The 21,614-nt window shown below is 42.4% G+C and overlaps 1 protein-coding gene across 1 annotated transcript; it reads right to left on the reverse strand.

Moving 5' to 3' along the window:
- Positions 1-1,631: 1,631 nt before the first annotated feature.
- On the reverse strand, positions 1,632-17,857 carry ADSL (adenylosuccinate lyase). The gene is made up of 13 exons (XM_065677666.1): positions 17,641-17,857; positions 14,353-14,556; positions 13,150-13,194; positions 12,310-12,389; positions 9,812-9,983; positions 9,499-9,545; positions 8,999-9,089; positions 8,121-8,190; positions 7,018-7,165; positions 4,982-5,072; positions 4,324-4,413; positions 2,092-2,268; positions 1,632-1,774 (listed from the first exon to the last, which is right to left on the reverse strand). Exons 1-13 carry the CDS (start codon positions 17,794-17,796, stop codon positions 1,688-1,690), a joined length of 1,458 nt encoding a protein of 485 aa, XP_065533738.1. The 5' UTR covers positions 17,797-17,857; the 3' UTR covers positions 1,632-1,687.
- Between the last annotated feature and the right edge of the window lie 3,757 nt (positions 17,858-21,614).

Raw genomic sequence — 21,614 nt, forward strand, 5'->3', positions numbered from 1 at the left:
TCCGGGCGGCGGCGCTGTAGGCCGCGGCGGGGCTGGCCGCGCGCGGTGCACGGAGGGGCAGCGGGCAGCGGCAGGCGCCGGTCCCCGAGCGCGGACGGGGTGCGCGCAGGTGGGGTGGCGGCAGTCGGCTCTGCACCGGCCTCGCAGGAGGCAGAGGGAGCCCTGCCCGCCGCACTCAAGCTACGGTGAGCAGGGCAACAGCGGCCGGGCGGCAAACCTGGACGTGCTTGTAGTATGCTGAGAACCTCCTCAGTTCTTTTCCATCATTCAGGCCCAGGTTAACACCAAGGAAAAGGGGAGCTACATCTCTGGCTGGTGCCTCTGGTGGAAAAGAGAGAGCGAGGTTGCAAACCAGGCTCTTCTGAAGAAGTCTCCAAAAGAGTTTGTGTATTGTGCCACAGGTTCCTAGGAGGGTGACGTTTTCCCGTGCATCGCTGTTATTCTTTTTAAACTTCCCAGGAAAACAAGTGCAGTGCCTCACCGGAGCTGGCAGCCTCTACCTGGCACAAAGATGTATTTCCTGATGATGAGAAAAAGATACGTGAGCTGTTCCTCTTCTCTGCACAGGGTTGTTTTTGTGTTTGTTTGTTTGGGGTTTTTTAATCCCACCAAGACTGAGGAGAGAGGACCAAACAAGGAGGAGTATCCATATCTATCTGTTTTCTTTCTTGGCTACCCATTTGAGTAATAGTTTGAAAATTGCCAATGTTCAATTAGAGTTACCCTTTCCAAACAGATGGCTAATTAAATGTTAATAGCATGAACAGGCAAAATGTTTTAAACACCATAAACCTCACAAATGTGTGAGACATTTTGAATGCTGTAGCCGAGAGGTGAGGTAAAGCCAGAGCAATCTAGATGGGAAGACATCATGGTCATTAAGACCAAAGCGCTTGAATTTCTCTGGCATCCAATGAATTCCAACAGTATTATAATTTTTTTTTTAAATCCATCAAAACTCTCTTGTAGTAGGAATACGACTTTGACATGCCAGGGTCCACCTGCCATTCAGTGTCAAGCGCCTACAGCCAAAGACCTGGAAAAGTAAATCACAATGGCTGTTTCCTAACACGTACCTGTAAATATGATTTTCAGAAGCTACAGAGGCACAGGTACGGTATCACACCACAAAGGGAGTACTGAGTGACCGTAAGTTTGATAAACCAAGAATTTCCATGGCCTCTCCTTCATTATTCCTAGTTTGGGGTTTTTTTTTTTTTTTCCTATTTGCTTCCCAAATCACAGAACCCTGAAAGCCAGGGCAATCTTTTATTATCTTTTGAGGCACCTGCAGAGGAAGTTTCAGAGCAGATATACAAGATGGAAATGGGAGTGGGCTCTGTTCCCCTTACCCCTGCTCTTCAACAAGTCATTCACACATGAATTTCATGCAGCACCTGGCATTGCTTTTTAAACAGCTGTCAGTGCTTTGTAAGGGGCCATTGAAAGGACTGTGATAAAGTTACCTTGTCACCCTCAGGCGTTTCTCAGTAGCTCAGCACACAATAGATGGAGGCTTGATTAAACAGCAGGCAAAGAATGAAAAGCCCATCTAGAATTAAAGTGGCTGTAAGCTCTGGGGGTTAAATGTACTGTAGAGAACCAAAATTACATGACACAGTAAACAGACCTGGTTCAATAAGGCTTTTATTATCTTTCTGTACCCACACACCTTTGCAGAATATATCTAAAGTGCCAGCTCAATTTTCCCACCCATCTTGCTTTGGTATGGAATCAGCGCTGGTCGAACCTCCTCCTTCAGGAACTTTGCCACCTGTTCAAGAGAGACAGGGAAAAGAAAATGAGCAAAACAAGAGGCCTGCCTTCTCCTCCTCATTCAGACCTGTTTTTCTCACTAGGGTCTCTTTCACAGAGCCACCTAGCAGTCTGATATGTCCAGGGTCAAAAGTGTGAAGCCCACAGGGAAGAAAGTCAAGAAAGCCAAGGAAAATAAAAGAGAAATGTGTCTGCCTTAGTAGTATGCAGAGGTACATAATATGCACATTCTCTGGCATAAAACAAGACACGGCATTAAACAACACGTTGCTGTATTACAACCAGCAGGACCTGTAGCTTCTTTCCACTAGTTACCTGTTGAGGAGCACGTCCAGTGAAAGAGGAGGGATCCAACAAGCTTTCAAGTTGTTTATGGATAGGGCTGAAGTAAGAATCAGCACGGACACGGTCAATGAAGTCATTATCACCCCCTTCCTGTTTCACAACAGCAGCTGCTTGCTGGGAGAGAACACGAATTTTCTCGTGGCAATCCTGTAGGAGCAGGGAGAAGAGGAGGGGGAAAGGAAAAGGTCATTCCATTGCTACTGACAGCACATGTTCACCCCTTGGTGCGGGAAGGAGAAACATCAACAGGTGCTGCACTGGACAGCACATAAATGAGACACAGCTTGGACTGCTGTGTCTCATAGACCACTGTGTTAAAACTAGATTTTCTTTACTCTTCCACATCCGCTCTGTGAGACTAAAACAGTCTGAATGTCACGTATGTTCCCTGTTCAATTATGCCACAAAATTATGACACTGGAATCCTTTACACTTTTTTACATTTTGCAAATACTCATAGGTGTCACTATAGGCTTGGTTTCTTGGTTTCTTTTTTCAGTTGTAAACAATGTAAAACATCTACAGATTTGGAAAAGAGAAAAGAAAAGAACGTGTCCAAATTAACAAGCAGTGAGACTTACCTAAACCGTAGTTTACATACAGACAGACTGACAGAAAAGAATCCCACCTCACAGACCTGAAGGCTTTTAAGACATTCTCTCCTGAAGAACTCTTACATAGCACAAAGACTGGCAAAAGCCTTACAATTACTGTTCTGAAAGACTTTCTAATCCCTTGACTTCCTGTGGAATCAACCGGCAGAAACAAAGAAACCAAACTGCAAAATCAGATGCTCCATGATGTCCCTAAAATAGTCACATCGTTGCATTTACAGCCATGTATGAATGTTCTCCTCTTACGTATTATCCTTGATCTATCTTCAGTTAAGAGGAAAATAATCCTGTTCCTGCTTCCAAATGCTATCTTGCTCTAGCACTGACCTGTGTCATGTGAACAGATCTCTCTTCAGAATGTTTAGGGAAGGGTGCTGTTCAGTAGTGGGGAAAGGAAGTGAGCTTCTGTGCTAGGAGGTGGGAAAGCACAGAGAATGTCCTGTTCCAGAGTTCTCAGCACATAAAAATGGAACATACGAACGTGAATATGAACAACTTTTATAAATGTGCTAAACTCTATAGATTTGTAATTAAACAGCACAAGAAAGAAGGTAGGCCAATCATAAACACAAATGAAATTCACTCTTCAATCTAATCAAAAGAGAGAGGACTGTTCAAGTAACTATGGGATAATTTAGAAAGGGAACCAACCAGCTGTAAAGATAATGAAACTTATCCACATGGTGTGACCCTTAATATGTTTAGTCAGGAAACTTACTGACTGACTCAGTGACAAACATGAGAGACACAGGGGAAAAACAAACAAACAAACAATATATTTTCTGACTAACATCATGGGTGAGTTGCCGTGTTTCAGAGAACTAGAACTACATAGTCTACGCAAAGCTTCTAGCAAACGCTGCCACTATTGCTGTCTTGCAAGTTTAACCTCTGTCCCTTATGTGTAAATAATAATTAATGGAAAAAATTACTATCTTAAGGTAAGTGAAAATGAGCTGTTTTATTAAGATGTAAATTTGATTATCAGTTTTAAGTTGAACTATGAAATTAAATGATATGGAAATATAATCTAGTTGTGCCTGGGTATATTTACCAAGGAAAACATTTCATTTCAATTTGCCTGAACACAGAAAAGTGAATGAAGGACAATAAACAAAGTTAATAAAAAAAAGCACTATACTGAATTAGGGAAGAGTGTCATGTGAGCGAATGGTTTGGAATGGTCTTACTTGATTTTTTGTTAACATCACCGATTCGTTCTTTTAATTTATAAGGTAGCCAACTGCCAACATATTCCATTTAAAGAAGCCTGACCTGTGTTCCAAGTTCCTTCAAACATTATAAAAGGAAAAACGTCTACTAGTATCTAGTATAAAAATAGGTCTCTTTCTTCTCCAGCAGAGCCAGCCAGATTAGCTCAAACACAGAGTGTTCCTAACAGAAAACATGGATCTCCACAATTGCTCTCCTGGTGGCTTTGCAGCACCAGTGTGATATTAAATAACTCTGTGGGAGTAGGTGGAGAACAAAGAAAGGTGAGACAGTCAGGGCAAGAACCCAGATACTTTGGTTTCTCAGGACTCAAATGCCAGGAAGTGAACAAAGGTATTTTGGACTGCATTTGTACCTGACGATTGCCCCCTGCTTTCACCATCGCCATGATTATATTCTCTGTGGCCATAAATGGCAGCTCCTGACGGATCCTCCTCTCAATCACCTTGAACAAAACAGCAACAAAACAGAAATAAGAAACAGCATTATAGAAATTCTGTAAACTGGGACTCCCAGCGAAGTTTTTCTCTCCCTTTCAATCTCCAGGACTGGACAATGATGCAAAGATAATTTCTCTTTGTGAACTTAGCTCTGGAATTCCAGGTATTGAAGCTGGTAATACTTAGCAGCTCTATCTTGTAAGGGTCATTACTATGAAAAAGATGTACAATTGTTCATGTTGCGGTTTGGTTTTTTTTAACCTGTAGGTAAGTGACAGGACTGTATGAGATCTGTCTTTTGATGCTGAGTTCTACAGATCCATGTTGTAGCTCAGGGAAAAAATATCCTCTGTGAGAAGTTTTGAATTTACTATCTTTTGCCTTCAGCAAGTACCCTTTGCATGTCTGCCCTGCAAACAGCAAGAGTGTAACAAGAATAGAGAGCACAATTCAGAAACTATTTGGACTAACAGATAAAAATGGAACCCTTTGAGTGGAATGATTTTTATACATTTTGGCATAGTTGCAGCCTTATCAAGGCAGCAGCACTGCACACTTTATCTCCTCCTTTACCTTTGGATATACCACAAGTCCCTCGGAGATATTCTGCAGTGTACTCAGAATGATGTCAGCTGTGAGGAAAGCCTCAGCCAGACACACGCGCCTATGAAACACACATACCCAGGGCCCCAGTTAGCAAGAAAGGCCATGTTCCAGCCTACCTCAGATCCAGCTCTTTAGTTTCTGTAAATAATTGTCTAAATAGCACTACTGTGGCCTTAAAGCTGGAACTGTTCTCCTTATGGGTGCTGCTTGGTGCTTAAATGTCACAACCAGGAAAGCTAAAGAACATCTTACAGCGGTAGCTCTCAAGCTGGGGAGAAAGGAGGGGGGTTTGGTTTGTATTATTACCATTGTTATTGTCAGTAGAGGGAGAAAGAGGAAGATAAAGGGTGAAGGCACACATATAAAGCTCCAAGACAATTCAGTGATTACACAGATAGGAAACAGGGAAGCAAGTTAGAGAGCTACCACACTTGCGAGTATCTTCCTGTGTTCTATCCCACCCTTCAGGAGTAAGACTGCTGCACACTCATGCTGTGCCTGGCTGTGCTCAGTGGGGAACTTTCAAAGCAATCCATGCATTTAGTGGGGGCTTCCCTCAACAGACCAGCTCCTGGTCATAGAGGAGGCTCCTGACAAAAAGAAAAGGAAGTAAAGGGGAGGAGTCGTGGGGACTGGGCTGTATCAGGCAAAAGGCTCTACGTCACAGTGAAGCAATTACAGCATGATCCATCTGTGATAACAGTACCTTTCACCAGTGATAGCCCATTCTAAACTGTCATCTTTTAAAATATACCAGTAATTGAACCTTGTGTTACATTTAGGCCCTGCAGTTCTATCTCACTGTCTTAAAAAGGATTTTGCTGTTTTGTAGGTTGATTGCATTTTCTCCTTTCAAAACACTGTAGCTTTAACAAGAAAAATCCAAAGCACAGGATTTTTTAATTGGATTATGAAGTGGACAAATGAACCTTTCTATTAGATGAGATGAAAGTAAAATCTGAAGCATCCCACAACATCTCTCAACACTTGGTAGCGAATGGGAAATAAACACACCATATCAACCAGTATCAAATTTCTTAAATTGTTTGTTGCTGCCTGTGCAGCTCTTTTCTTAACAACATTAGCAAGATCTTCCATGTTTTCATGACATTTTAGGCAGACATTATGTTTGTGGAGACATTTTTAAAATAACATTCTCATCAACAATCTTAACACTGGTTTATAGCCAAAACCGTTGCTCGTTCTTCCAAAAGCCCCATAGCTTAGGAATCTAAAGACTTCTAAAATCCTAGGAGATCAAATTCTGCAACAAAAGACTACTTTGAAACTAAAACATTTCAAATGTAAATATGAGCTTTATGCAAACTTAGTACTAACCAGAAAGTGGAAGTATTGAATTTAATTGCTGTAATTTACTTGATAATACTTATAGGTAACTTTTGCTCTTCTCAAAATAGTCATAATGAAGAGTCAGAAAGCAATGTTTGCTGAGCAGTATCTGAAAGACCTGCACAGGTTTTCCTGAAACATTACTTTAAAATAATGTCTGTGCTCTTTCTTTAGGATCTGAACTTGTTTACTTACTGTTCTTTATTTCTTGTAAAGGATAACACTTCACAAAGAGACTGGAATAAGTTTCTTTAGAGTATTTGGAGGGTTAAGGGTTTACAAATTAAATGTTGGATTGTTCTTTAAGAAGTGAAGAGCAGGGTCAAAACTCACATTCAAAACAGGGCGGAAAATTTGAGAAATGTGAACCCTGTTATACTATGCCACTTTTGTTTTTATTAAGCATGGCTTCTGCATCCCTTCCTCTATCTACTGGTTTACTCTGCAGAAGATCTTGACAAGAAAAAACCCCAACAGTTTTAATCTGATCTTGTAGAAGAAACGAGTTTGTAGTCTTTACAGTCTATTGAGACTGCTTTTCATCAAGATGGTAACTTGTAGTTTTAGTTAAAAAATAGTACTTTTTAAACACATCAAAGGGCCTTCCTGCACAAGACCTGCTGCCATTGCTGCACTGAATGAGCTAAACAAACCTGTTGGCACTGTCATCCAACGTTCGCTCAAACCACTGCACAGAGGCTGTTTGGAGGGGATCCAGCACCAGAGTCATTAGGTGTCGAGCCAGGCTGCAGCAGCGTTCTGAACGCATTGGATTCCTCTTGTAAGGCATAGCACTTGAACCTGTGAAAGACAAAAGAATGATGGGAGCAGGGCAACAGAAGTAGTACACTCAGACTGAAGAGATGAAGGTCCTCCCCTGGAAAAGAAAAATGTGTCAGGAATCATGTTTTCACTGAAGCCTCAATATATGATTTTCTGAGGACAAGTTTCCCCTTCAGTTTAGAAACACACAGATTTGGGGAGAAAAAAATGAGAAGACATTTTGCAGTTCTGCAAGACAGAAGAAGCACTACCTCATAAAAAGAACAAATGGCCTTAACTTTTAATGCAGTACTTAGCACCATCTCTCTAGGCTACCCATGGCAATGTTGAAGACCTCATCTGCTCAATAATATTGTCCTTCAAAGTCAGACACTTACACTCTGGTGAATGGGTATCAAAACCACCCACAGAATGTAGAACGGTTCAATGATTAAGGCTTCATTTGCCGATTCAATCCTATGCAACTATTTAAGGGACCTGAACTTTCTTCCAGCCAAAAGTCAAATCTCTTCCTCCTATTAATGTCAGAAACACATCACTGGTATTCTTCTGGCAAGGGTCCAGCCTAATTTCGTTATTCCAAACTTGCCTGTTTATAAAGATCAAAATGCTGAGTCAACCTGAAAACCTACAGCTCCAGTCAGCTTCAAGAGGAATGGAAAACACTAAGTACTCCTCACACCCAAGTCTTCCTCTGTGGGGAATGGGGCATGCATGACTGCTTCTGCTCTCCCCCCAAACTCAGGAAGTGCATGAACACAAATCTGATTTTAATTACTTACTATCCAAAAACTTTTGGGTAAAGTTCCCTTTTTTTCTTTTCTGTTTTTTTCTTTAAAATACTAATAATGCCAAACCCCAGTTAATTTAAAGCAACCACTGCCAGTGACATTTCTAAGTATCATTAAAAGGCTGCTGCAACATAAATGGAAAAACACATGCACTGGTCTAAGAAATGCCTCCCATCTCTTACCAATCTGGTCTTTCTCAAAAGGTTCCTCTATCTCCTTCAGGTTGGCCAAAAGACGAATGTCAGTACAGATCTAGAAAAAGAAAAAACCCAGAAATTAACAAACAGAACCAAACTAACACGCACCAGTATATATACACTTCTGTTAGCATTCTTCGAGAAGTGTTTTCATCTGTGTCTGAGAAGTAAACTGGGGGGCACTGAAAAATTTGACCAGAAGACTGATAGTGCAATCATACTTCCTGGCCTAAAAATCCCAGTCAAGAAAACATGAGGAAGAATGCATGAGAATATAACAGGACTCCAAGAAGGACAAATATTTGCAGGGAATGGAAGACAGACCAGGAGGGAACACTGAAAATGCATAACAAAATTACACAGTGATTTGCAAACACAGATAATGTGTGTTCACTGGGAAAGCCAGTCTACAAAAATAAAAAAAATACCACAGCCCAAGAGAATGAGGGAGGGAACAGAGATAAATCAATGAAAAGCATCCACAAGGACAGAATAACACCATTATCAGAGAAGCAATTAACTAGGAACAAATGGTGAAATATAAAAACTCCATACACCGCTAGGAAAGACATTTAGTTTAATTGGATCAATTTAGCACAGATTAGGTTAACATCTGGTGTGGGATTTGTTAACCCATTTTAGAATCTGCTCAGTAAACTTGCTTTATTTGCCACTGGTCTTAAGATCTTTGAGGTTTGATTACTAGATATGTACCCAGCGGTGAATTTGCATGATCACAAAGAGAACAGCTAAACAAGGAATAACAGTATTTCTTGAGAAGAGCATCCTGCATTATAAGCACCTTCTCTTCACAATCTAAAATGTTTTTCCCTCTTCCCAGTGTATACAAAGAGGGTGCTCACCTTGTGTATAGATGCTCCCAGACTGGCCAGCACAGACAGGACTTCAATATCCACCTTGCGACTATAGGTCTGCCCTGTGACCATATAAGCCCTAGAAATAAGCACAGAAGGTGAGTTCTCCAGACGGATACAATGGTAGTGCAAGACTCTAAACAAGGAGTGACATGGTTCTTTAAGTGGAGGGCTGTCACTCTGCCTTAATGAGAACTACTTTGGATTCGGGCTGTCAGTTTCTTGGGGCAGCATGCAGATGGCAGAGAGAAAAACAGAGGAAGAACTGACAGCCATGCTTTGACAGGGAGACAAGTAGAAGCAGCCTGTTTAGAACATGAAGTTTCTTGCAGGAAGCTGCAACTGGGAATGGAAGATGGCAAGGGGAGATAAGTCAACAGCAGCACAGATGTCAGCTTGGCAGCGAGGGGAAAATAGGCCAACAGAGACAGTAGGAGTCACACTTTGCTAACATCAGATATAGGTGACTAAGTATGCTTGTTACATACCTTTTAAATCCTGCCTTTGCAGTCACTAATCTGTCCAGCTCTTCAACCTCAGGGTGAAGGAAAAAACCAAAACAAACAGAGCTCAGAATGCAACAACTCAGGAAGGTCAGCAACAGTCAAAAGGATCCTCTACTTTTCTCAGTTTACTGTCAACAGAAGTTGTACTTGCTGGGAAGCCCCCCTCCCCAAATTCTGCTCACTTTCACACATTTGATTTTGATTCCAGAATCTCCATGTTCTGCCAAGGAGAAGAGCATTCCAGAGGGTAGAATTGCCAAAACTGCAAGTCTATGCCCTGGGCTGTCTGACTTACTTTACTATGGTCTCCCTCAAAGAGCTGCAAAAAGCTGGCTTGAGTGCCAGTGGTGCCTTTGACACCCCGAAAGCGCAGGTCATCCCGAGCCCGCTCCAGGTTCCGCAGATCCATGCACAAGTCCTGAATCCACAAGCAGCAGCGCTTCCCCACAGTGGTGAGCTGCGCAGGCCTGAAAACCAAGAACAGAACGTGACGTGTTGATAATTTGCACAGCAACTCCACAAGGACCACAGTTTGCTTCCGAGTCTGCCGTTAAGACGTCCTTGTTGGTTGGTGTCTCTGACTCCTTTAAGCAGAAATTGGAAAGATGTGGCTTACATCAGTAAATGTACTGAAGATATGATCATTCTTTTGAGAAATTAAAAGCATACAACCATAGAATGGTTTGGGTTGGAAAGGACCTTAAAGCTCATCCAGTTCCAACCCCCCTGCCATATGCAGGGACACCTTGCACTAGACCAGGTTGCTCCAAGCCTTGTCCAACCTGGCCTTGAGCACTGCCAGGGATGGGGCAGCCACAGCTTCTCTGGGCACCCTGTGCCAGTGCATGGGGGTTGGAACTGGATGATCTTAAGGTCCCTTTCGACCCAAACCAGTCTGTGATTCTGTGTTACCAGACTTCCCGGGAACCTGTCCATCTCCCCATACCTCCGCTGGCGGAGGGCCCCCCCTGCCGGCCCCCGCGGAGAGAAACCAGTGAGATGGCAGAAACGCGGTGGGGGCTGCATCTATCCCCCTATCCTTGCCCCCAGTTCTGCTCGCCCAGGGCACAGGGGGTATCCTGGCTAACTCACAGCACCCGTGTGAACTTCTCAGTGCAGAAACATCTGCGTCCACGCTGTGATTTTAAATGATTCCTCTTAAGGGACTGCTCCTTCTTATTTATAAAACAGGATTCCTCAGCGTCTGGCCAAACATACAGTAATTAACATTTTCTGGCAAAACCTCCGCTTTGAAATAAGTATCTGCAAGCTTCAACCACACTGTACCCTTGCAAATGCTTTGAGGAGAAAAATGGGGAGATTATGGAGTACTGAGAAGTTGAAATACTTTATCCACATAAGTTTCAAAGACAACCTCCACACTATTTCAGAAAAAGCATATGCACATAAGCAAAGTGCTCCTGATTAAGCTCAGGCATAAAAAGGAAGCACACAAGATGTGGAAGCACAGACTGGTGATCCAGGAAGAATACAAAGTAGCTGCTCAGCTCTGCAGGGATGGGGCTAGAAAAGCTGAAGCCCACCAGGATCTGCTTGATGTCAGATGTGAAAGGCAACAAGAAAGGCCTTTCCAAATAGGTAAGCAGGAAAAAGGAAAGCCAGGGAAAACATGGACCCGTTCATAAATGGGGCAGAGACCTTGTGACAAAGTACACAAAAAAGGCTGAGGTAGTAATGCTTCCTTCACCTTAGTTTTTATGACTTTGCCTTGCATACACTTCTTGAACACTCCTTTGCTCTCTTTCCAAAAGCCAAGGTAAAACTCAGCTCAGAGAACACTCCTCCAAAAAGCTGTACACGAAGAGGGACCTAGGACTAGAGCTGATGGAGCTGACATGGCATATACAGCAAAAAAAATTAACTGGATACCTGACTCAAAGCTCTCACTCTCCTTTGGCAGAAATTCTGAAGTGCCAGACACAGTCTGACATGACTTGTGCTTAACTTCCCTGCCTCTCATGTTCCATATCACCAAGGTAGAAGATCCAGGCTTAGTTCAAGGTGTATAGTTTAATGCCTCTGAAAGCAAACTATCTTCATGAAGCAGTAGATTAATCTACCCCAACAACAGACCAGTCCAGATCTTGTGGTCCTTTGACTCACTAGTCTGCCTTAATCCTGTCTATTCCATTCCAGTCTAATCTATTTTTCTATTTCTTGTTCTATTCTATCCTAAAAGCAGTCAATGTCAGAAGTGCTGCACAAGATGTCGGTTTCCCAAAAAACAGAAAACAGTATCATCCTGTTAAGCAGAAGAAATTCTTCATGATTCTTCCCAGGGAGCCATATAGGGATGTATGAAAACAGATGGGATTTTCATCCCTTTAGAAGAAAGCGTCAGCTATAGAGACACAGTAGCTGTAGTAAAAAGTAGCCAGGAATAAACCTGTCTAAGCTGCAGATAAAACTAACTTAACTGACAGAAAAACATAAAAAAAATGTGACTGGAAGACAGGCAAATGTGACTGCAACTCCCAGCCATGCCTTCTGAAACAGCGCAGAACATCTGTGTTGGCCACAAAGTCGTTCTTTATGAAGATGTGTTAAGACAACTGCTGACAGTTAATCAAAGCAACAGTTCAATTTCTGAGACAAGTCTGGAGTTAGGAATATACTTCTTTTCTGAACCACCAGCAATGTCTTAATGATGCCCAGCAGTACCAGCTGCCAGTGGCAAGAGACAGGAAAAAGAAGGATGAAAGCAAGCCATACCAGGTCAATTTAGCCAAAGCACAGTCAACAAAATGAAAGCAAAGGCTGATGACTACTTACTGGTAGTGAGTGAAGCCCAAAGTAGGCAGGTCAGCATACTTCTCAGCAAAGTCGGACAGCCGGCTGATCACCCTTGCAAGCTGGTGGGTGCAGAGAGGATAGGTAAGAGGTGGAATGAGAGAAAAAACACACAGCAGAAGCTAGCATGCTTAAGCATAACGGCATTGTGAGAGAAAGGGGAGGGAAACACCTGTGCAGCCCTTGTATACTCCTCTAATTGCTGAGTATCATGCATTTAATTTTTTCAGGGTATGCACATAATTCCTGCTTGCAAAAAACTCAAGCAAGAGACAATACAAGCAGCTGGACTGCAGCTCAAACTAGTCTAGTCCTCATGCCCAACCTAATACTGCAGTTGGTTTACCCCTGGGTACTTTCTGTACTCCTGGAATTGGTCAGAAATAAAGCTGCTTTGTGTATAATTGGCACAGGGCAAAATGGGTTCTAAGACATTCAGGTAATAGACAACACTACACACCCACTATATTTGACCTCAGAAAACTGTATTACATAGCTTCTTGAATGCTGACACACTCCTAGGAATATAGTCAAGAGGATGCCTCAGCTGACCCTGAAAGCAATGCAGTCGTTTTTTAAAACTAGTACCCATGGCACAGATAAACAAGGAGTTGCTTATAAGTCCCATGGTGGGCAAAGACGTGTTCGGGAAAGACTTGAGAAAAGAAAGGCAGGTAACTGTTCACTTCAGAATAACCCAAACAGGCAAGCTCCTCCTAGCTTCCCAGCAAGGCTTAGGAAAATCAAAGTTAAACACAGTCTATTCACTGGACATCAGTGCTGCCCACTTCTGAGACACTGCACAACCGCCTTCCTTCTCACCTTGGGTAGCAGCAGGTCAAACCCGTCACGGAGGACAATCAGATCCTGAAGAAAAGCAAAGAAAGGAAGTTTGGGCTTTGTCTGAAGGAGCAGACACAATGACTTATCTCAGAGAGGACACATAATTAAAATATGCTTTGCCCACTCAAACATCTCTTCTTACAATGAAAGCTCTGTTTTTCTTTTTGTACCAAATCTTGAAGTGAACTTGCTTATGACAAAAATGGTGGCTCCATCATTGCTCCTTCTTTACTATCCATAGAAAGTCATACTGGGCAGCAAAAAAACCCATATCCACTGACTGGGTCAGGATGCCAATGGAATTACAGACTAAATCATTCATCCTGAGAGGAAAAAGCAGGTACCTTAGGCTAAAGACAACAGGAAAGTAAGTGGACTGATCATGCAGCAGTCATCTCTACTCCTGCTTTAGAGACTGAGATACAGCTAGGTGCAAGTGTCACAAGGAAGGTGGCATTACCTAAAAGCCAAACAGGCTTGCAAAGGAGTAGGGTGAAAATAATCATGCAGCAGCTTCTTGTAGGACAAAAGTGGTTGTGAAGCTGCAATGACTTAGACACAGGGGAATAGCAAATAAATACTGAGAAATTTAGTTTTCATTAAATTAGGTTTTTCATTAACATTTTCATCAACGTTTTACAGTTCTATAGAACAGTGGTACTCCTTTATTCACTTAACACACTCATCCATTCTCTTGGATGCTTTATTTTTATTTAATAATTGAAACACTTTGAAAAGCTTTATTTTTATTTAATACCCTAAATTAATAGAGTAGTTCAAAGCAGCTCACAGGCTGCGTGTGTCAAAAGTGGCCTTGCTTTATAAGTCAGCGAACTCTTGTCCTGTTGGCGTAACTGATACTTCCCACATTTCTGCATGCATTTGCAACTCACCATCTCTTATCTCCTTGAATATTTAACATGCAAGCAGAGCTTAGGGAACAGTTATTTTCCAGACAGACTTTGCTTCATCACAAAAGAAAGAAGGCAAGAGAAATTTGCCTTTCCAGGGTAGCGAGGATAAAGAGGAATTAACTTCAACAGTAAACCTAACAAAAATGTCTGAAAAAAAATCTATTTAATGTTATTTCATAACTAAAAGTTTATAAAGAGCTATCAAGTAAGCAGCTGCAGCATTTTTTTGCCCAGCTCTGCAGGCTGGAAACAGAATGTATTTTATTACCGTATTATCCCCTACATAACAGGAAGTTGCTCCAAGGTGAATGATTGCTGCAGCTTTTGGACAGCAGTGGGCAAAGGTGTGAACATGGGCCATCACATCGTGACGCAGCTTCTTCTCTTCCTCTGCTGCCATCTTGAAGTCAATGTTGTCCAGATTGGCTTCCATCTCCTGTATCTGCTCATCTGTGATAGGAAGCCCAAGTGACTGCAAGAGGAAAAGAATTTTCTATTTCTTTCTGTCTTTAAGAGACAACCCAAATTTAGACAGAAGCTGTTTAGGTAATTTGCTCCCATATGACATCTCAGGGAAGCATGGCAATTTGGCATAATCAAGAGCTGTAATATTCTAGGGTTTACATTCAATGCAACATTCAATGCTTTCATTCTAGGGTTCTCCAATGGGATAGGATGGTGCTCATGCTTAGATGGTCCTCTTGGGCTTCATACCTTCCTCAGTCATGTACCACCCCTGTGACAACTACAAAAATCAGACACGTAGGGAAAAGTGACATAAAAATAATATAGCTTCGAATTCTTCTAATGAAATTCACCCTTTGAGTAATCCAGCTACCATGTGTCTAGATAGCTTGTGTCAGGAAGAACTCTTTGGACCACAAATAAACCTACAGAACTACAAATGTTTGTACCTTCCCAGAAGTCCTGACGTACTTCATCTCAGTATGAATCTGGAAGCCTGGGAAATCAGTCACTTGACCTGGGAGCAGGAGATAAATGCTCCTAGTTCGCATTCAAAAAATATCTGCTAAACCTTTTCAGCAAGCTGACTTAGAATAAGATATCAAAGCAAGAATTACACACTGGTATAACTTTTGCACAGCTCTATACTGGCATTTGCTAGTTAAGCTGAGAAAAAAATGTCTGTTCTGATACCAAGAGTTTAAAAGCCCCACAGTGAACTTGGCATTGTTTCCTTTTCCTAGTTAAAATGCAATTGCCTTGTGCATTAGTAATTAGAATTCACTAGCCAGAAAGCTTCAAGGACAAAAAGTATTTCAAAAGCTGGTTCTGTTTAGAACCAAACTGATTGACAACATGGTTTACAGATGTGGAATCTGGCACTAGAGAAGACAAAATATGTGAAGCAGATGTGTCTTCAAGGTCTTCATCAAATAATTAGTACTCACACAACTTAAAATGTAATGCTGCAAGTGTATACACAACCAGGAAAAAAAGGAACAAAATACCAACTGTAAAGGTTTTCTGCCTGATCCAGTTTCCAGTGAAATAATTTTCCAGTTCTTACTTCACATATTCTAAGTGGACTACTTGAAAATCTTTCTCGTAAGTAGGGTGATTATTGAAACTATTTGCCTGGCCCTGTTCTTTACGTAAAACTTTATCACTAAAATGCACGTTCCCTCTCTTACTACTTTCCTGCAACTTCTGGAAAACCTATGGTTAGATATTCCTAATGTTCTGATATACTACGACAGTGAGCACTGCCCAGAGTTCATACATTACTTTTCTTTTAATGCATGCAAAAAGAAATATTGTGTATCTTCAAGAATGAAACTAAAGAAACTGCTTATATCTGTAACTAACTGAACACTGACAGAGCTGACAGGTGCTGAGAGTAACTGACTCTTCTTCCTGCAGTCCAGAGCTGACATCAGAAGACAAACTCATCTAGAATGAGGAGACAGATAAAAATAGTAATCTCCTTCCCACTACAAAAAGGGTGCAAGATCTGTCTCTGCTTTCTGGGAACAAAACTCTAAGGTGGCAATGGGAGGGAAAAGCAAGGGTCAAGAGAGGGGAACCCCAAGTTCAAGGCTTGGAAAAGTGTTGGAAAACTGGCAGTCTCAGCAGCCTGCTTTTCTCATCTTGGGTAAGTTGTGTAAAGTATTTTGTTCTTGAACAGAAGAAAAAGCGGTCATTTTCTGCTGGAATTGATACAACAGTGTTTAGGTAATCATGCTTTGAACAGGCAAAGCTTCTTAAGCATATATTCTTGGTACTTACAGTTTCTGCCTTCGGTGAGATTTGCAACAACTCACTCCAGCAGTTCAGCTGTGACAATACTGAGCATGTGGCCTTTCAGAGGGCAACTCCTATTTAACACAACTGTATAATTACATCTTCAGCTTCTAAAATGTCCCATTTGCTGCAGCATACTATTGATAAGGCCACTGTAGTGGTATGATCCTTGAAGAATAAACACAATAAGGACCCTGTGCACTGGTTGTTCATTCTCCAGGACGGTGTTTCTCTGCCCTCATACTAACAGCCAGACCTAGTGCTTGGATTGTTTCCAGACAAAAAAATGGAAACCGAAGGCCTGTACAAAACAAACTAGCAACTATTGAGTCTGAAAACTAAAGATGCCAGAATGAAGGGTGGTTTTGTGTTGTTCTTTTCTTTTTTGGGGGACATATTACAGCTTTTTCACTGTCAAAAACCTAATATGAGACTTCCCCTCAGTAACAAGGAATCAAGTTAAGGCATCTTGAAAATTGACTGTCTCAGCTGGAAGGGCTATACTCATACCCCTCATTGGTACCAAAGTCAAGAAAGTTTATCTTAAACTACATTTCAAAAACGCTGACTCTGTAGCCTCTGTTAACAGTTTACAATCATATGGACATACTCTCAGTTGCTGCTTCCTGCTAGCTGAATTGATATTGATCTTCTGTGCTCTCAGAGGTTCTTTTGTGGCATTTGGCCTGTCAGAAACATCAGAAGCATTTCTGGGTAACTGTTCTGCTCATTTCAGCCAGAAGTAAACTTATCTCAGAAATCAGGGCTACCTACAAACAGCTGGCTGCAGGTGAATGGGGTGGTCCAGTTGGCACGGACTGACAGCAATGGGATTGCACGAGAGAGTTCTCCCCAGTCACACCTCCTGAAAAGCAAACAGCCGAGTGCTCCAGCAGGCCACCACTGTTCTCTGAGAACGCGGAACACCTCCCACAAAAACTGCTTAGCAAAGCTTTTACAAAGCTAATTTCACAAAAAAAAGGACAAAAGTGCAAGGGGGAGGGCACGAGATAAGGTGATTCGCAGATGGGTGGATGACAGGATTGTGTACCAACGGTTGTGTAAATCTGCGCTTGCACACCCCCCTACCCCCGACTCCTTCTTCGCCCCCCCAAGGGCGGCCAGAGCCCGAAAGCTGCTCTGGGCAATGTTCTCCCGCCCCTCAGACACCCCGAGCACGCACCTGCCGCGGCCTGAAGGGAAGACGCTCGCCATGGCAGTCCCCGCTTTCCCCCTAGGGCCAGCCCCCATCCTCCGCCAGCTAACGGGGGTGTCCCCGTCCCGCCGTTACCTTCTCGGCCTGGGCGAGGTAGAGCCAGAGGCGCCGCCAGGTGCCGAACTTCTTCCTCTCGCTGAAGTTGAAGCCCATCTCAGGGCTGGCGTACCGCGACACCAGCGGCGAGCGGTACCGCGCCAGCCCGTCCTCCTCAGCGCCGCAGGTCGCCATCACAGCGGCGCAGCAGCCACGGCCGCGAGGGGTGGGAGGGCCCCAGGGCAGCGCGGGGTAAGCGCGGGCAGCGGCTCCGCCCCGGCGTCCTGAAGAGGGTCCGCCCACAGCGCGGAAGGCGCCCCCTGACGGCTGGAGGCCGCGCGTGGGGCGATGGCAATAAAGATGGCGGCGAGGGCACAGCGTAAATAAAGGAGCAGCAAACGCGGGTATTAAATGCTTAGCAGCCAAACACATTTATTAGTCTTTTTCTTTTTTTTTTTCTTTTTTTTTTTTTCCAGGAACCCAAAAATATTTTGTAGTTATAATGTAAGCAACTGAGTTGCACATAATACAATCATATCTTTCAAAAAAAAAAAAAAAAAGAAATTAAACATAAAATAAAAACAACGAAAAAAAGCTGTTTAAAAGCCAAAAAAAAACCAACCTTCAGAAAACTTATATAAGTATTACACCATCTCTCAGTATGAATGAAATGACGACGACTTAATTCCTTATAACTCTTGTCACACTCCAATAAAACATCACCCTTTTGTTTGTTGTCTTTTTTTTCTTTTTCTTTTTTTTTCTTTTTTTTTTTTTCTCTAAATCCAGCATGAGAAATACAGTACCTGCTATGGCAAAAATACACATAAAATGCAACATTTCAGCTTATTTGTACATTAGTAGAGTTTAAACATTTTACTGTTGTTTTTTTCTTTTTTTTTTCTTTTTTTTTTTTTTAAGTGAACCAGTGATTTTAAGTACCACTATACTAAAAGTAAAATAAAAATATAGAAAAGGAGGAGAAGGGGGGGGGGGGAGGGCAGCCAGCCATACAAGAGCACCTTCTAAAAAGTGCTGAGTTTCTGTGTCCATGGAAAACCCCTTAGGAAGTTCAAACTTAGGAAGTTCAAACAAGCATATGGGATGGAAATGAAGATGGAACCTGGATATGCGAGACACTGCGTCATCTCCTCTATGTTCTCCCCGTTTGTCCTGTAATTTTCTCTACTGCACACCAGAGAAGGAGGGGAGAAACCAGCGCTACGGAAGAGTTTAGTGAAGGAAGCCATTTCAAGTATAAGAAAAAAAAATAAACACTTAATAGGTAACTTGCAAATAGCATCAATATACACACAGCCACTATCTTTATTATTACAATGTCTGCTTCTGGGGGACAGTGTTTCAGGCAAGAGGACTTGAGCTGTACCTTCCTGTTACCTATTTATGTGCAAAGTAGAAAAGCTGCCTTTTCTAATCCAGCCATTTTGGACATCACTGATTTTCTGTTCTGCAACCTCCTCCCCCCCTACTTTGTAAGGGGAGGGGAAGGCGGCATTGTTTTACCAAGACTAGATGAAATGAATCTATTTCTCCATTCCTCTTCCACCCTTCTCCCATTATTTGTTGGCAATGAAGAGAAACTCGCCAAACATCAGATGCCCACCATTAGCCAGTCCTGAACAGGTAGAAGGCATTTACCTTTGTAAACATAATCCCTTATGTTTGTGGAACTCAAAGCAGCATTTCGCATCTCCATCCAACTGGTGGAGATTAAAATAGATCAGAATGCTCCCCCGTCACTGCTCTTCCTCCTCCCCTTCCCCTCCCCGCCTCCAGAAAGATGACATTTGGTTACTTTTGTTAGAAGGTGGGGTTTTTTGGTTCATTGGGGAAAATACTTAGCATTTAGTTCAAAGTAAACATTTTGGAATTACCATCAGCACAGCCATACTGCTGTTTGTTCTGCTTTCTAGATGAGAAAGAAAAAAGCACTGTGCATCAGATATTCTGCATGTTTTAGGGTGCGGCAGAAATCCAAGGTACGTAGGTGTGTAAATCCCACAGGTGCACATGCATCATTTCAGCTTCTTTCTCTGCAGAATCACTGTCTTCGCTTCCCCTTGAGTACTGGCAGAGATGGAGAGGGTGGCATAGGGCAACAGTGGAGAGATGTTCCTAAGGCCACGGGGAGCAATGAAGGACCAAGAGGACCAGGGAGTGTCAGATAGAAGGGTTTCAGCTATAGAAACCATATTCTTGATCTTTCAAAGGCCAAATTCCAAAAGGCATGGGCTCATATGCACATCCCTGAGACGCACATCCAAGAAAGAAGAAACAGCGACCACATGATTGGAGAGGGGAGAAAGTAGCAGAGGTTCCCTGACAGCTGTGGGATCTACCCAACGCAGACCTCTTCCCCCACCACCCTCCCAGAGACATTCTGGGAGAGCTGTAAGGCATATACACAAGCAGCATCTACTATCATTCCCTCTGTTCCTACGTTTTATCTGGCAGGTGATGGCTTCTGTGTATTGTGGACAAGAAGAGACACTGCATTTGAAGTGTGACTGGTAACACACTGAAATTATTTCAGGGAAGGAAACAGAAAGCTACTCTGCCCTTCATCCCTGGAGCAGCAGCATAAACTGGCAAGGTTCTTCATATTACAGTCCCCTCTCTGGAACTACACACCGCCACCACCTCCCCTTCCTGATGGTAGGAAAAGATGTGTCCACTTGAAGGATGACATTATCAAAAATGCTTTTTGAAGGCAGGGGAAAATACACAAACTGATTCCAATTTGGTGATCCGATGAAAGAAGCAGCAAGCTCCAAGTACTTCAGTCAAGTTTGAAGCTTATCAAACAACTTGAGACATGTGACCTGTAGCAACACTGGCATAACTATGTAAGGAAGAGCAGGAAAAGGAAACTGGCATAAAGACAGAGGAGGAATACAAGTAACTGAATCTCAATCAACTTCTACTATGTAGGATCTTGAGTGTTGGATGGCTTTAATCATTATATATGTATCTAAAAAAGTTATCTCCCTCCATACAAGCAAACAATGTAAAAAAAATGAACGATCTTGCTATAAAAACCTCCTAATACTTCTACCATGCTTTTCTTTCCTTTAAAGCACTTCACAAACACTTACTAGTTGATCCTCACAAAACCCCTGTGAGGTAGGTAAGTATTATTATCACCCTCGCTCTACAGATGAAAAAACAAAGGCAAATAAGTTAAATGACTTGCCCAAGGCAAGGGAAGAGTAAGGGTCGATGTTAAAATTCAGGAGTTCCAGGCTTCTGGTCCTCTGCTCAAAACCACTAGCTCAATCATCTTTTTTGAAAGGAGATAACAGATGGTAATAAAAGCCTATTGAGTTTAGAAGAAAAGATTTAAAAGGTTACATCAGAGGGGGAAATGGAAAATGTACCACGAGGTATTTTTGTGAGTTCAAACTTCAGATTTTTTTTCCTCTTTTTTATTTTAAAGGCAATCTGACAGAGTGGAACCCTGATAAGATCACATCTGCAAGGCAAGCACAGATGCGAGAGTGATCATCAAGTCTATTACTTATTACAGTACTGTGAATGTCAACAAAAAAACTGCTGCATGAAAACACTGAATACAGGCAGGATAATCTCTCAGTTTATGATATTACATCTAAGATAATGCCAAGGGTAATGCAAGTACCATGGTACACCATGGACAAAGGAAAAAGTCAAGTCACAGGGTCCCTATAAAGATGACGAAGAGGGCAGTGACATCTACATTTTTCTGAGGAGACTGCTCCTGGAAGCTGAGCAAGCTTTAAGGAACACACGTAATTCCCAATGACTGCATTCTGGAGATGTGAGGAAGTGAATCCTTTGTTACGACTCGTACGATACCACCTCATAGTAAAAAAGGATCATTTCTTTAATACAGAGGGCCTTGTCTATTCATCAGTCTGATTTCCCTAAAACTTCACACACTGTCAACATTAATGCCAAGTCACTGGCAGTACAGACGACAAAGCGCAGGTAGCTGCAATGTTGAAGAAATGCAG

The sequence above is a fragment of the Lathamus discolor genome, chromosome 1 (assembly GCF_037157495.1).
Source record: "Lathamus discolor isolate bLatDis1 chromosome 1, bLatDis1.hap1, whole genome shotgun sequence".
Lineage (NCBI taxonomy): Eukaryota > Metazoa > Chordata > Aves > Psittaciformes > Psittacidae > Lathamus > Lathamus discolor.

Coding starts and splice junctions, on each gene's coding strand:
- ADSL (XM_065677666.1), bottom strand. CDS start 17,796: ATGGCGACCTGCGGCGCTGAGGAGGACGGGCTGGCGCGGTACCGCTCG. Junction 9,984..12,309: donor TTGGGCTTCACTCACTACCA/GTAAGTAGTCAT, acceptor CTTGGTTTTCAG/GCCTGCGCAGCTCACCACTG. Junction 2,269..4,323: donor AAGCAGGGGGCAATCGTCAG/GTACAAATGCAG, acceptor CTGCTCCTACAG/GATTGCCACGAGAAAATTCG.